The 16,087-nt window shown below is 31.3% G+C and overlaps 2 protein-coding genes across 5 annotated transcripts; both read right to left on the minus strand.

Moving 5' to 3' along the window:
- Positions 1-1,593: 1,593 nt before the first annotated feature.
- On the minus strand, positions 1,594-6,762 carry LOC139502086 (uncharacterized). Of its 2 annotated transcripts, none has more exons than XM_071291432.1 (4): positions 6,620-6,762; positions 4,654-5,170; positions 2,233-3,839; positions 1,594-1,942 (listed from the first exon to the last, which is right to left on the minus strand). In XM_071291432.1, exons 2-3 carry the CDS (start codon positions 5,156-5,158, stop codon positions 3,181-3,183), a joined length of 1,164 nt encoding a protein of 387 aa, XP_071147533.1. In that variant the 5' UTR covers positions 5,159-5,170; positions 6,620-6,762; the 3' UTR covers positions 1,594-1,942; positions 2,233-3,180. The 2 variants fall into 2 exon arrangements, with proteins under 2 accessions (XP_071147533.1, XP_071147534.1); XM_071291433.1 differs by lacking the exon at positions 6,620-6,762 and adding an exon at positions 5,920-6,451.
- A 2,676-nt stretch (positions 6,763-9,438) lies between these two features.
- Positions 9,439-12,814, minus strand: LOC139502087 (zinc finger CCCH-type antiviral protein 1-like). 3 transcript variants are annotated; one of them, XM_071291435.1, is made up of 3 exons: positions 12,406-12,814; positions 11,056-11,555; positions 9,439-10,517 (listed from the first exon to the last, which is right to left on the minus strand). In XM_071291435.1, exons 2-3 carry the CDS (start codon positions 11,534-11,536, stop codon positions 9,862-9,864), a joined length of 1,137 nt encoding a protein of 378 aa, XP_071147536.1. In that variant the 5' UTR covers positions 11,537-11,555; positions 12,406-12,814; the 3' UTR covers positions 9,439-9,861. The 3 variants fall into 3 exon arrangements, with proteins under 3 accessions (XP_071147536.1, XP_071147537.1, XP_071147535.1); XM_071291436.1 differs by having other exon boundaries at positions 11,377-11,555; positions 12,682-12,811; XM_071291434.1 differs by having other exon boundaries at positions 12,682-12,811.
- Between the last annotated feature and the right edge of the window lie 3,273 nt (positions 12,815-16,087).

Here is a 16,087-nt window from a genome sequence, read left to right on the forward strand (position 1 = left end):
TCATCAGAAACAGAAAGTAAAATTAAGGAATATTGGCACCCTTTTCCTTTTACAGAGCGGAGAATATGAATATTTTTCTGCCTATTTTGACTTTTCGATATTTATGACTTCAGAGAGTTACAACTTTAACATCATTTAGTCTAACGTGTATTACTTACCGAATTATCGTATAGTTATGTACTCTTACAAGGTACATTAATGCTTACTATTTTAATCCCACCGATACATTATAAGAACCCAGTAAGAATTAAATTTCTACTATTTGCACAGCGACAAATGAACCAAAATAGGGATGTTTCAGTAATCTATTGATTTACATAAGAGTCAAAAATAAATGATGAAACATTGTGAAATTTTGTTGATTTTATTTACTTATAAACATATCTTTATCGTTTCATTATGAATGACCTTAAACTATGTATGATAAACAAATTATATGTTACAAATATCAGCAAATATTCTTGGTCCTCAATGCTCTTCAACTTCGTATTCTATTTTAGTCTTTTTAAACATTTTTCATTCGAGCGTCACTGATGAGTCTTTTGTAGACGAAACGCGCGTCTGGCGTTAACATAAAATTTAAACCTGGTATCTATGATGAGTTTATTCGATGTAACATATAGCCAGTAACGTACTATTGTCATCAATCGGCTACTGCTTTTTCATCAATCTGCATTTGTACTTTATGTCCTCTTCTTAATGTATCGTTATCCCAAGTATTTTAAACATTCCTGTCAATATATTAAATTGTTATGATTTCTAAATCTTTGGAAAAACCATTCAGAACTATCTTGGTAATTTATTTACGAGCTGGCCAATCCACCTTTAAGTGGACGCTATTTTTTTAATCAGATATGGGAAAACGCTAGACGAACGCTTTAAATACTAGTAGCTTAAAATGTGTCGATCTGCACGGGAACCATAGTCTTAACCAACAGCATACCAAAAGCTGTTCAATGTATCTAAAAACCTATGCAGATATATGTTTTGTTTTCTAATAGTGTGACAATGCTGACGGAAATTAAATATCGTAATGAAAGATGATCAAACAGTCAGAATCACAACTTCAAATTCGGCTGTTTCAGCTGGAGCTATCAATTTAGAGGACCCCATACATCAAATTGCTCAAGGCATTTATGACGGATAGTTCAGTTGGAATAAACATAGCAGAACGACATCTTGCAATAGACATGCATATCTCTCGTTATGGATCAGAATTGAAATAGTTATAAGATCCCTCGTCAAGTTACGACATTTTCGACAATTCTCAAAACAAAAGAAATCTGCACTGAAAAGGGTGGTTGACACTGTTGAAGATAGTTTCTAGATAAGTAATGTATAGGACATTGACAAAACATAAAAAAAAATTGCAGCAACGTAATATGAAGAACTGTACAAATGGCCAGCTCCACCACTTTCATTTGCATTGTGAGAAACTAACAGTAACCACAAATCATTCTATTTTGCAGATTCAAACTTCTTATAATATGGAAGAATAGTAACTTCTGATTCCATGCAGACAATCAAATATTGGAAAGATTGTTTATTATCACATTGCACCAAAATTATAAAAAAAAAACAGAAAACTGTAGATGTAGTACATATTTTCTTACAGAAGTTGCTATGTATTGATTATGATACACAAAAGCACACAAGGATCTAATAGGATAAAAAAATCAAAGTTTAGTGCACATTATACAGAGTCTATTTAAATCACATTTCAAGTTTCATTATTACAATTTGACACTTGAGAACAATATGGGTAGCTATATATATTTTCAATGCATTTGTAATAGCTTTTCAATTTGTGTTTTTGGTATGAAATAAAGAAATATTAAAATATGATACACCTGAAATGTATTCACAAAATATTAAAATGGAAAACAACCATATGAAACATACAGTTCTGAAAAAGTTTTAAAACTATTGCAACGTAAGGGAGCTACCATTTGATTTTTATGGGGAGGGTGGGGGGCTAGGATGAAATTTGAAAAAAAAGGCAGGACAGGAGTTTTGAGTAAAAAAAAAAAGGCAGGATGAGCAACTTGGTTAAAAAAAAAAGACAGGATGACAATTTGTGTAAAAAAAGTCAGGATAACTAATAAAAAAAAAGGCAGGACCGAACAGAGTGAAAAATAAAAAGGCAGGACAGAGATTACAGCTAAAAAAAATGCAGGACAACATTTTTCATCCTAGCCCTCTCATAAAAATCAAATGGTAGCTCCCTAAAGCATGATTACAAACCTGGTTGCTAGAATGCTTTCCCAGGGTAAAGATGAAAATCTATATTACTTCTTTTTTATTCTTTAATTAACGAATTTCATAACATATTTAAGATAAATATTTACAACGATAGCCGTTTAGTCTTAAATTCTATCTAAAACATTTCAAAGTTTAATTCATTGAATTGGATAAAGTAAAGATCTAATAACAGATATAAAGAAACAGTTATCATTGTTATGAATAAAAAACAACATTGAAATTAAAAAAAAACGACCCTAGCACAATAAATGTATCTTGAGTGATTTTCGGAGCCAAAACATTTTAATATCCAGCTGATGAAACAAAAATGGACACTAAGTAAAGCTAGACAAGATACTGACAAGAAATCTGATCTATAAGTTCGCTACTCAGTTTCAAAATAACAAGCTTTTCATGACACTTGTATAATATTATCTTGATAGGGGAATAATAAAGGAACCAAAAGAGCAAAACAAATATATAATTGTCAATTTGCTTGTTTTCGAGATACTGGCCATTGACGATTGTGCGGGAAATTTTTCTCTCTTGATTTTTTATAAGCTTTGTAACAAAGATTTTATAAGACTGATACAAATGGCTTATAATTTTACAGGTAAAAGATTTAAAAAAAGAAAAATGGTGGTCAGTGGACAATTTTATTTAAGGCATTCAAATGGATAAAACCAGAGGATTCAAGAAACACGGCAAGCGGACATCCTTAAAGTGAAGATTTTACAACAATTATGATAAATAATAAAAATTCGTGTAATTGAATGAATACATAATCATACAATTAGTATATAACGTTTATCGGGGTTCCAGTTTTCATCTTAAAATTCACTATATCTATTATGATAAAAAGCTAACATCAAGTTACAATAGATCATAGAAAAAGATGAAATGTTAAAGGATAACTTCTCAAAGAATACTAATTTACAATTATATCTTTTTAACAACAAATGCAGTAACTCCTACAACAGTTAAAACTCCTCCAAAAAGTGGCAACCAGTTGTCTTTAAGGAACGTTGATTTTGATATTGTTTGGGTTGGTAATTGTATGAACTTTTTATGTGGATACTTTGCACGGTATGCATTAAGAATAATGTCTGCTTTTTGATCCGTATCGATTTCAAATATTTCTAGCAACTTTTTTGTGTGGTCGTTTAGTATATTATGCGAAAATTTGCATTTTGTATTTCCGCATTTGCCCTCGAACCAATCCTTACATATATGTGTGAACGGGCAATGAAAGTCACCTAACAAGCATCCTTTTTGATTATAGTAACAGCAAGGACCAGTTACTATGTTGTTTGGCATCGCAGCAAGTTTCTCCTTGCATTTCTGTCTATACATCTGCAGAAGGGCATCAAGGTTTCCATCAGTAATAAACCCAAGATCAACAAGTATCTCACGTGACTGATCGGTAACTAAATTGTGGTTCTTGCCGCAACTTCCGTCACATGATTCATCACTTACAATATATTTCACGCAGACATGTGGATATCTACACTTTTCTATCGAGTGCTCCTTGTTGCGATTGTAATCAATGCATGGAACTGCAACAAACTTTATGTTCCTTCTATTTGTAATCAGGTGGTCTGAAGAAGAAAAAATGAGACACACTAATATAGTAAAATGTCTAAATATGTTTATTTATTAACTAATCGACGAATGTATGAATGGATATGACAGAACTATTTCTTAAAAGGATATCAAACGATTTTGAAGACATTTGAAACTTCGTAAACAAAAGATAAATAATCATGCATTTTTGTTGTAGCATCATGATAATATATATATATATTAATGCATAGAAATGTCAATTTGGCAATAAAATTAGAAATTAAGGAAAAACCAAGACAATAGTACATTCAAATGAGGCTCTTAAAACATTAAACAATAAATAAAAAAAAAGACAATGGGGGAAAAAATCGGGGCAAGTAAAAAAAAGTAAACAAAACCCTACACAAAAACACGAATATCATAAAAAGACTGAGCGTTCGGTAGGTGGTAAATTATGGCAACAGTAGTTTACCGCTGTTCAACAGTCATTAATCGATTGAGAAAAATCAAACCCAGGTTACTAACTAAAATCGAAGGAAAGACATCAACTATAATAGCAAAACAACGGAACAACAGAATCAATCAAGTGCAACAAAAACAAACGCCAATGCTACATACATAAAACGAACTATTTGACAACAACTGCCATATTTTCGCATCCCTAGATATGTAAATGTGGTATTATATTAACCAAATAACAAATATATAGTTGATTTTTGTTCAAATATATTCTTTTAATCATTTCTACAAGAAAGAATGCGTCTTGTAACTTTTGTTTACATTTGTCATTGCGTTTGGTCTTTGATTATTTTGTTTGAAATATGTCATTCAAGATTTAAAATTGGTTACCTGTTTGGTCATTAATTGCTTTTGACAGTCGACCAATCCATTTTTCCGGAGGACTAGCTGCCGGCAGGTACGTATATCTTTTCATCGTATCGGGAAGGTCACACTCATCAAGCTTTACAATAATTGGTTTGTATCCTCTTTCCTGGATGTGTATAGTTTCTGTAACATTTAACTCAAACTGGCACCATTCACTAGCTCTAGATTTTTCTGATAGCAAAAACACAACTTTAACCGATCGTTCAATATTTTGAACGATATTATGTACAATCAAATCTCCAGGAAGGAAGTCCCTCTCATGGAGGCAGCATTTGAAACCTTGATTTCGTAGCATTCTGTCTATCTTCAGTGCAATTGAACGATCAGGTTCAACAGTCTTATACGATATGAAAATATGAAATTCTTTATCTATTGGTAAAGTAATTGGATCTATTGAGAAGAAATCAATTATTTCCTCTGGTGTATCAAAGTTGTCGCTATAGCCCACATTATCTTCTTCTGCAGTCATTTTGAATATCACCTGGAAAAGATTATTATTCATTTTCTAATTTCATGATGAATGAATGTAGTGTCGATGCAATACATATCTGCCAAGCTGTTAATACTTTTGTAAGGCCTAATAAAAAAAAACTTGTGTATCCGCTTATTCTATCTACCCCAATTTTGGGTACCGATCCTTAAGATTGTTTTGACATTTTTAAAGTAGGGTATTTAATGTCACTGGTTTTTTTTTTTAAACAAACTGTTGGCTTTACCATCTACCTTATTTTTTCAGCATGTTTGTGGAAACATAAGTATTTTCTTTTATTATACAAGATTACCCAAACTCCCTGTTCTGTTTCTATTGAATATGTGATCTCTATAAACTCATCATAGATACCAGGATTGTAATTTTGTATTTCCGCCAGACGTGTTTACAAAAGGATCATTAGTGACGTTCGAATAAAAAAAGTTAAAAAGGCCAAATAAAGTACTTTGTATTTTAAAGTTGAAATGCTTTGATGACTAAAATTCCTAAATGTTTTGCAGAATACAGCTAGCTAAGGTAATCATAAAACTTATTCTCATGCATTTGACCTTAGAAAATACATATGGTTACTCGAATAAAAGAATAATCAAAATAAACTGTTCATTTGACGTGCGATATTAAAAGTTTGTATGATATTCAAATGATTATCATAGAATTTATTAAACAAATAAAGGCAGTAAAGAAGTAGAAAAAATTAACAATAATCAATTAAGATCACTCATTTCTCGAGACTCATTTACCTGAACTAACTTCTAGAACTTCTTTTAAGCGCATATATATGGTTTATCATTGTAATCATAAAAGGTCATGTAAATTTCCAAAAAGCCACGTCAATTTCCATAAAGTCCAACGTACGTCATCATCGAAAGGATTCCATATTAACTTTTGCAAATCTGGTATTAGTATACAAATAAAAAGACTGGATGATTGCCAATGAGACAACTCTCCACCTCAGCTATCCACCAGAGACCAAATGACGCAGAAGTTAAGTTCTTTTAAATACTTCAACTTTCATCCCTTGTTTAATCAAGCAATTTTGCGAGAACAAAATAAAGTTATTATCACAACGTTTATCTAAATATATTTATTTATAGATACGTTGATTATAACAATTTTGCACTAACATTGATTTGGTTAATCAACGTCTGGTTGTCAAGAATCCTCCCAATAACTTGTTTCAGAATATGTATAATTCTGACCGACAAAGCCTTGTAATTTATATGCATAGATTAAATTACATCTATAGTATATGTAACAAGAATGTAGCATGAAAAGTAAATACTCATCAAGAATGTATTATTGAAATGTGTACAATTTATCATATGACACAAACAACATATGTGTTCTGCTTGAGGTTGCGATTATTGGTCATTGCTTTAATTTTAGAGATAATTGTTTGGCCTTATGTAGTGTAATTACAAAACTATAAGCAGTACATACCTTATGATATCAACAGTCGTCGGACAGAATTAAAATTACCGTTATCTATAACGATAAATACAATACATCTATGGTATACCTGTTAGTGATTTATATATTTATTTATAGATATTCCACCACTATGTAATGGTGTATACTTTTGGAAAATGAAACCGAAAATGAAACTATATGTTCTTTTCGATAAATCCACAACGACTTTGAACTAACGTCATAATAATTTTATCCAAATCTCTGTTTGTGCATAGACTCTCTGTAGCTGATTGCCAATCAGCATTATTTGATTTGAAAAAGTAGAGTTCTGCTTTCCAGACTATGATAATGTAGTTAGAAAAAATATACTTCAATTACTAAGATTGATACACATTTTTCCTTTATTACGAAAATAACAGTACAACAATGAAGAAGGGAATTTTCAGTTATTACCATTGGTTAACATCAAACATATTTTGTGGTTCTTCTTAGTTCCTTAAGGTTTTTGGTGCTCTCAAATTTTTTATAGTTAACTTACGGCTGTTCAACATAAGTTTATTGATAAAGAATAATCAGAAAATGTTTTATGCACAATGAAAGTGTTTCATTTGCTTTTTTAAGAGGCAATATTGACAATACCATTGACGATGCCGTTAGTTTTATTTTAATCTATTAAAACATTGTTTATGTAGTTATCCTGTATTATCAACACTGTTTGCAAAAGATATAAATTATCTACACAGAAATAAATCAGACTGCAAGTTTCCTCTTTTCAAAATACTATTTCAATATTATCAGCCATTTAAGCAATCTTATTCAGAGTTATTGTGAAACTACTCTATGCATGAGTAGATACAATGTACTTCTCTTTCATCTTGCAATAATATAAAACATTTAACTTTTCTGCCCTTTACACAAGTGAAACAAAAGGCAAAAGTAAATGCAAGTACTATGTTAATGGAGGGATGATCTGACTTTGTAAAATTTGAATTTTTATTAGATTTTTGGTGTTTTAACGCCACTTTTAATCACCGCAATTAGGCTATTTCATTGTGGCCAATTTTTATGGGTGCGGGAAGCCGGAGTGCCCGGTGAAAACCACAGACCTTTGATAGAAAAACTGACAATCCTAGTCAATTAACATTGGAGTCGAGTTCACTCTTTCGAGCGGGGTTCGAACTCACAATGTCATACACAAATTTTATCAGAGATAACACTATAAAAAGAAAACAACATGTTGTACCAAGTCAGGAAAATGGCAATTGTTATACTATAGTTCATTTCTGCGTGTGTTACATTTTGGATATACTGGATTGGTCCTGGACCCGATTTATTTTAACTTGTATCCCCATAACAGTCTATGAACTAAGCCCAAGAATTTGCATCAAAATGATGTTGAATAAAAAGTGAGCTTATCTCCTGCACCACTTAGAAAACACCATATTTTCAAATTAAACTGTCACATCAATTATATTATGTTAGTTCACAGACACCACATGGTTTCTTTCTCAATCTATAGGTGACAATTTAAATTGTTGCAAGAAGGGATAAAAATGAAATACACAATACCAATCAAGAAAAGTATCTTTTTTTTTCCATTATATATATGTGATTTTGATTTTTTACAAAATTTATTTTTTTCAATAAATTGCAAGATTAAACTGGTTTAAAAACCATAAAAAAAATAATTTAGTTTTCAAATAAATCTTGAAAGGCAGGATACATCAAAAAATATTTCCAAATTTATTTTTTTTTAAATTTAGAAAAAAGGGGGAGGGTCAACCCCAAATGTGCTTGTGCATTTTCCTAAAACTTTCAAAGATTTACAATTTTGTGTTTAAAACATCTGTTAGTTAAGTAAAATTATCGGTCGCCTTATCAGTATGAAATGACATATTTATAGCACTACTTAACCGTTGTATAATTGAGTGAAGATATGAAATTTTCACTTTCTTGTCCATGGATCTAGGACTGATAAGAGAAATCAAATTGAAACTATTCTACATATTACAAAGGAGAAACATATTGGCTAGGGATACCTGATGAGGATGAGCCTAGGTCTACATGACCATAACCGAAACACCTGATTTTAGTACACACACAATAATCATACTACAAACATGCAATTGTGAATATGTAGAAAAATATGGAAATAAATGCAGAAGAATGTATTCCATAATCGGAAATATTTATGATACACTGAGTTTACCAGCTCTTAATTACTCTAAATGTATGCACATAGAAAATTTAATTAAAACCGAAGGATTATGATAAGATATACTGAATTGGTCCTGGACCCGCTTTATTTTAATACATTTTGACCTTCTGTTTCTGTTGTGTCGTAGTTCTCTTAAAATTGATACATTTCCCTCAGTTTTAGTTTGTAACCCGGATTTGTTTTTTTCTCTATCGATTTATGAATTTCGAACAGCGGTATACTACTGCTGCCTTTAGTTATAAATTGCATGCGTTCGAAGCGTTTTTTTTTCTGTATTTACCTTCATCGGACACGCCCAAGCCGAAAATAAACATCTAACATTTTCAATTTGTTTATCATCAATAGTCAATATTTATACTTGAGAAATGAGAAAATGACTCTATATGACGTACAGGTTGGTTGTTGTTTGTTTAGCGTCCAATAGCAAATATATCATGTATATTCGGGACGAGATCAATTTGATTACCTGTTATTTGATTCAAATGACTATTTCTTCAAGGCAAACGGACACGTTAAACGAGTTTGGAATGAATTAAACTACATACAAAATGGAAGAAGTTTGTGAATCTTAAATCTTATATATACATGTACACATTTTCTTACCTAAACTACATTCTTTATAAAACATCTATTAAAACAAACATGATAACTTTTATTCATGCTACAAAATTAGACAGGATAAATACCGAAAACATTTATTAGCACTGCCTCATACTTCTACTGAATCAAACATGCCAATAGTCCTGCCGAAATACAACACAGATTGTTTTCATTAAAGACGTGTTCATCTTATTAAACACATATATTGTCAATTGGAGTATCGAACATACTTATAGTTCCGTGTATTGTATCTCAATATATTTGATGTATGTTCTATCCCTAACATTTTATAAATTGTTGTATTAGTACCAATGTTTTGTCTGATTCAAAGATTTTTGAATCGAATAATCTCTTCATTACGTACCGGCATTGTTCTTGGAAACATATTTGTTCATAGAAGCACGATAGGGATTTGTCACACTCTTTAAAAACAATTTTGTAGAGGACAAACAATCTAACTTTTTTTAACGAAGACAGCAGTGATAAATGCAGAAAGAAGAAAACATGCAAACAGAAACAGCCAGTTTTCCTTCAAAATCCTTTTTGTGAATAAAGATGCTGAAATCGGAATAAACGTTTTGTGAGGATGCTTTGCACGATATGTGTTTAAAACTACATCTGCATCTTGTGAAGTATCAATTTCAAATATTTCAAGCAAACGTTTTGTGTGATCATTCAACATATCATGAGAAAGAGCACATTTCCGCTTCAAACATTTACCAAGAAACCAGTCTTTACATATGTGAGTAAATGGACAGTGAAAATCACCAAGCAAACATCCCTTGTAATTATAATAACAGCAGGGACCTGTCACTCCATTTTTTGCCATATCAGCCAGCTTTTCTTTACATTTTTGCCTATAGGTTTCCAGAATGCAATCATAATTGCCTTCGTTGATAAAACCAAGGTCAACGAGGATTTCCCTTGACTGATTGGTTACCAAGTTATGATTTTTGTCACAACTCCCATCACATATGTCATCATTGATTATGTACTTTGCACATATGTGTGGATATCGACATGTGTCAATTATGTGTTCTTTATCACGATTGTAATCGATACATGGAACTGCAACGAACTTAATGTTCCTTCTGCTGCTTACAAGGTGATCTGAAATATATAGATATATTGTTTAATAAAAACATATGATGAGTACAATTTAGATATCGAACAAACTGTAATTAATGAATGGAATTAATCTGACAAAAAGTAATACAGCAATTTTCTGCATCAAAATTATCATTTTTATATTTTTACACATTGCTAGGGTATTATTATTTTATAGTAACAGTTGCTAAATTGTAAATTCTCTCCAGTATGGAAAAAGTAGTTCAATTAGATCCAAAGTCTTCCTTTAAAAAAAAAGTCTGTGAAAAACTTTGGAAATTGAGCAATATCGGAACATATTAAAACTATTGTAACTGTTTTGATGATTATGAGTTTGATACTCGTGAATATATGACAGAATATATACATATAATCACATTTTGAACAGTTTACAAAATCAAAGATATTACTTAACAAACGAAATAATTTTGTGGGTATTGTATGATCAAAAATTCTTATTTGGTAAAAAACGAAAACAATACCAAACAAAAAGCATAAAAGAAAACTTTACAAAATCGACAAATTTAAAAACCTTATTTACCAGTTTCATCATTAATTGCTTTTGCCAGTCGACCAATCCATTCTTCCGTAGGTTTATCTGCTGAAAGGTATGTATATTTTGTCAACGTATCGGACAAAAAGCATTGATCAAGCTTTAATATGATTGGCTTATAACCTTTGGTTTCAATATGAAATGTTTCTGTAACATCAAGTTGATATTTCCACATTTCACATGCAGAAGAGTTTTCTGACAACAAGAATACAACCTTTATAGAACGTTTGATAGTTCGGGCAATAGTCCTAAGGAAAGAACGTCCGGCTAGTAAATCTCCCTCGTGGATACAACATTTGTACCCTTTACCTTCTAACAATTCGACTATCTGTAATGCAACTCCACTGTCTGGATCACCAGCCTTATATGCTATAAAAGTGTGATATTCTTTATCAATTGGTAATGTAATTGGTTTAATAGAGCTGTAATCAATAGTCTCATCAGGCTTGACATCACCTAGTTCTGTCATTTCAAAAGCGAGGCACAATCTGAAATATGCAATGTTTCTAAGTTGCAGAATTAATTTGTTCAAAAAGAGTTTTATTATAACTTTGTAGCTCTTAATTTATTTGAAACATATAGTTTATTCAACCTAGAAAACAAAAAGCGTATTTTTTGTTCAAAAATTATTCAGACTTAGTTAGAAACCTAGAAAGGTGTTCTTATCTGATATAGATATCAAAAGGACATCGACAAGAACAGACATGTTTAAAAGAGGCTATGGCAATAAGCCAAATGTTTTGTTCATTCCAAGTGTTTAATGAAGAAAGTACGTGATGAATTATACTGAAAATGATAGTAATTTGATTTACCACATGTAACCGTATACTAGTCACGCAGAGTGGAGAGTCATTCAAAATTATATGTGCTCCAATGCATAACCTGTAACCTTAAACATCATTTTTTAAATTTCGTAGCATTGTTGCAAATTGTATTGTTTGCAAGACAAGCAATTTTTATCAATACATGTTCAAGTAAATAGCATATTAACGGCATAAAGTTATATTTAGTTACCAAAGGTACTAGGATAACAATTTATTCGCCAGACGCGCGTATCGTCTACATAAGACTCATCAGTGACGCTCAGATAAAAATAGTTGTAGAGTCAAACAAGTTCATAGTTTAAAGTTTTGCCAAATACGACTAAGATAATCTATTTCTGGGATAAGAAAATCTTTCGAGTTTTTCGAAAAAGATTTGACAACATACCATTCTCACTTAAAAGACATCTCAAATTTGTGTATCTCTACTTTTCAATTACTTATTTAAAACAACTTAAAAGCAGCATTATCGATAAAGATTCCAGAAATTAAGTAAACGCTCATAAACACTACCTACCTTCATAGCATAGTAGGTTCATTCCTACTCCTTCTTTAAAAACCATAAATTGTCATGTAACATCTCAGTGTACATATTTAGATATAGTAAACATGTATTGTGCACTAACTGCAGCTGGTCTATAACATATCAATAAAAGGCACAACTGCTATGTGTATTGATCTAGAATGTCTATCAATAGACATTAGAAGTTGTACAATATGCATAGCTATTCTTAGTTAACAGTCAGTAATGAAATCCAAACAAAACGAAAGTAAAAAATAACACCATACGTACCCTGGAATATGAGGGGTTTTCATTAAGTCCATTAGACACATAGGCTGTCAAGAAATACATATACATGACAATCTACGTCCTAAACATAAATGTATTAGGTATCGTGGTATATATATAATGTACAATTTAAATACAATATGAATAATTTCTGTATTATATACGGTATTTATATAAACAGTTATTTTATTTTTAAATTAATGACAAAGAAAGAAATATCATATGACTCCATATGGAATATTTATCCATTACAAATTTAAAAATTGTATACAAATAAAGATGGAAAGGAATATAACTTAGACGAATATTTCTGGTCATATCATGCATACTAGACGAATGTTTAACTAAGGCGTGTAAAAATGTTAAGCAAAAGCAACCTAGAATAACCATGGCCTTAATCCGACTTATATTGTTAAAGAATTGTCAGATATAACTACTTTTATCAGAAACGCTGGTTACCAGAAAACTGTTTTATTCTATTTCATTTTGTTGACATTGGCATCATTTTTATGTTACTTCATCAATCATAGATTTACGGTTTTTTAAAAGCGCTTTCAAAAACATCTTTCTTAATACTGTATATAAACAAGTATTTATTTTACCGGAAAGCTAATCGTGATGATTGTTGGTAATTATCTAACCTTTAGAACTTCATAAAAATATTCTGACACACTATCAATTCATTTGACTAAATTAAACTGTACAACTGGTAAAGTATGCCAGTACCAAGCTACCCAAATCAAGTCAAAAGTGTTAGAAGTTGGACTAATGTCTAACTTGTTCTACTTATAGTTATCAAAGGTACCAGAATTATAATTTAGTACGCCAGACGCGCGTTTCGTCTACCCATGATATTGGTCACTGTATTCCAATCAATGAAGAACAATGTCCAGTGTTTTACCGATGAGGGTTAGACAATTGAAAATATGTAGAACTGTTGGTTCCAAAGAGAAGATTTTTTTCAAAACATCTAAAGTAGTTTCTATAAAACAGTTTTAAGTTTTCCAATATTTATATTCCTTTGATGACTTGCAAAATAGAAAACCCTAAAATAAGAGAAGGAGCGAAAAAAACTTTTCCACTTAACAATTGCTGACATTGTTACATCGAATGATTATATAATGTTATTTTTTCAGTTGTTAAAGGACCGTGAAAGTCCATACATTTATCATTGAAAAAAGTTAAATAACAATAATACCGAACTCCGAGGAAAATTCAAAACGAAAAGTCCTTAATTTAATGGCAAAATCAATCGATAAAAAAATAATTTATAAATGTTACCAAATGGTTGTAAGCGAAATATGACAAGCTGTTACAGATATTGGTAAGGACTTTTGGTCTGTTGACTGATAAACTTATCATAGATACCTACCTTAAAAACATCAAATTTTATTTCGTCTATATAAAACTCATCATTGACGATTTATTAAACAAAAGCCGCAAAGCCAAATCAAATACGAAGTTGAAAACCATTGTTAACCCAGAACCTCGAAAGCTTTTGTCACATACAGCTAGGTTAATCTTGTTCTAGTCTAAAGGTACAAACTCATAAAAACTGATTATGGCCATATCAATGATGATAACATATTTATTATTAATATGCATGAAGGGTAATGCATGCATAGAAGGAGCTGCTTACCATTTCGATGAACCAGTCTCTCTCCTTTTGAAATTCACTCAGTGTGTGTTACCTTGATTTGTGTCTTCTTTTAATCGATTAACGAGATTTGAACATCGGTAAACAATTACTACATAGGACGTTTCGTTCCCGAGAGTATCACCAGCCCAGTAGTCGGCACTTCGGTGTTGACATCAATATCAATTATATGGTCATTTTTATGAATTTCCTGTGTACAACACGTTGATTTTTTTTTAAATTTAGGATTTTCGTATCCAAGGCATAGATTACCTTAGCCGTATTTGGCACAACTTTTCGGAATTTTGGGTCCTCATTGCTCTTCAACTTTGTAACACGCGTCTGGCGTTATAAATTATAATCCTGGAACATTTGATAACTGATGGTATGACAATTTCGTAGAAGTGAAAAAAGTTTATCAAAGATTACTTCAAATCTTTAGCCTAGCAACAGTTTCCCGTTGCTCTTCGACCTGCATGATCAATATGCTGTGATAGGTAATAGTACTTCTATAATAGAATCATAAGCATAAGTTACTATTGTGAATGTCTAGTTAAAGGACTTGGACTCAACAGTACATTTGGTAAACCATACCTTTTAAAGACACATTTCTTAATAGTGACAGGTTTTAGAATATCTCTAGTTTTGGTATATATATTCATACAATAAAAGATCTCTCGTTTAAAGGCATAATAAATCCAAACACTGAGGTTGTTCTATCCAAGACGTAGGTGGACTTGAAATTATTTGTCACAAAAATTCGGATTTTTTTGTCTTTTTAATGTTGTTCAAAATGAACTCATCATAGATACCAGGACTAAAGTTTTACACTTACGCCAGACGCGCGTTTCATCTACAAAAGACTCATCAGTGACGCTTGAATAAAAAATGTCAATTTGGTTTATGATATAGACTTGCTACTGTTTTGATTCCATCGCCAATGATAAGTCTACGAAGACGAAACTGGGGTATGGCATACCAATTTAGTTCATTGCATACCTCGGAGATCAGTATTTTTGTCATTTTACTTTTTTATATATATAATACCTACATATTTGGTGAGTATTTACATGTACATTTACACAGCAATCGATATTTAAGACAAGATGTTTCACTTACCCGTTTCAAATAGTATAACCAATATCTTTACTGCTGTAAAATAAAACTAAAAACCTTTCAAAGACTACTACGCGTCTAGCGTATGTATAAAGTTTTAGTCCTGGTATATATGAGGAGTTTATTTTCAATTGTTTGAAGGATAGTGCATGTACAGTAGAAATCAATCATTGGCTTGAGTTTATTCGAAGTATTCTGTTTTCATTTTTTTTTCAATTTCCATATGTCATTACCTTTATCTTCATTTCGGTAAAATAAGCCCATTGGAGTAAAACATTAGTCAATTCTATTGTTTCTTATAACCGCTGTTGACATTTGATGTGCGCATTGCAGGAGTCAAGCGGCCTGTAGAAGGTAAAATCACAAAATTACTGAACTCCGAGGAAATTCAAAACGGAAATTACCTAATCAAATGCCAAAATCAAATGATAAAACACATCAAACGAATAAACAACTGTCATATTCCTGACATGGTACAGACATTTTCAAATGAAGAAAATGGTGGATTGGACCTGGTTTTATAGCGCTTAACCTGCCAGTTGTACGACAGTCGCATCAGATTCCTAGATTTGCCTGTCTAAGGTTGACGTTATTTCATGCGAATAATTTATTATCCCTATGTTTTCTATGCATGCCTGCAAATTTCAATTGAAACCT

Source organism: Mytilus edulis, chromosome 13, assembly GCF_963676685.1.
Source record: "Mytilus edulis chromosome 13, xbMytEdul2.2, whole genome shotgun sequence".
Lineage (NCBI taxonomy): Eukaryota > Metazoa > Mollusca > Bivalvia > Mytilida > Mytilidae > Mytilus > Mytilus edulis.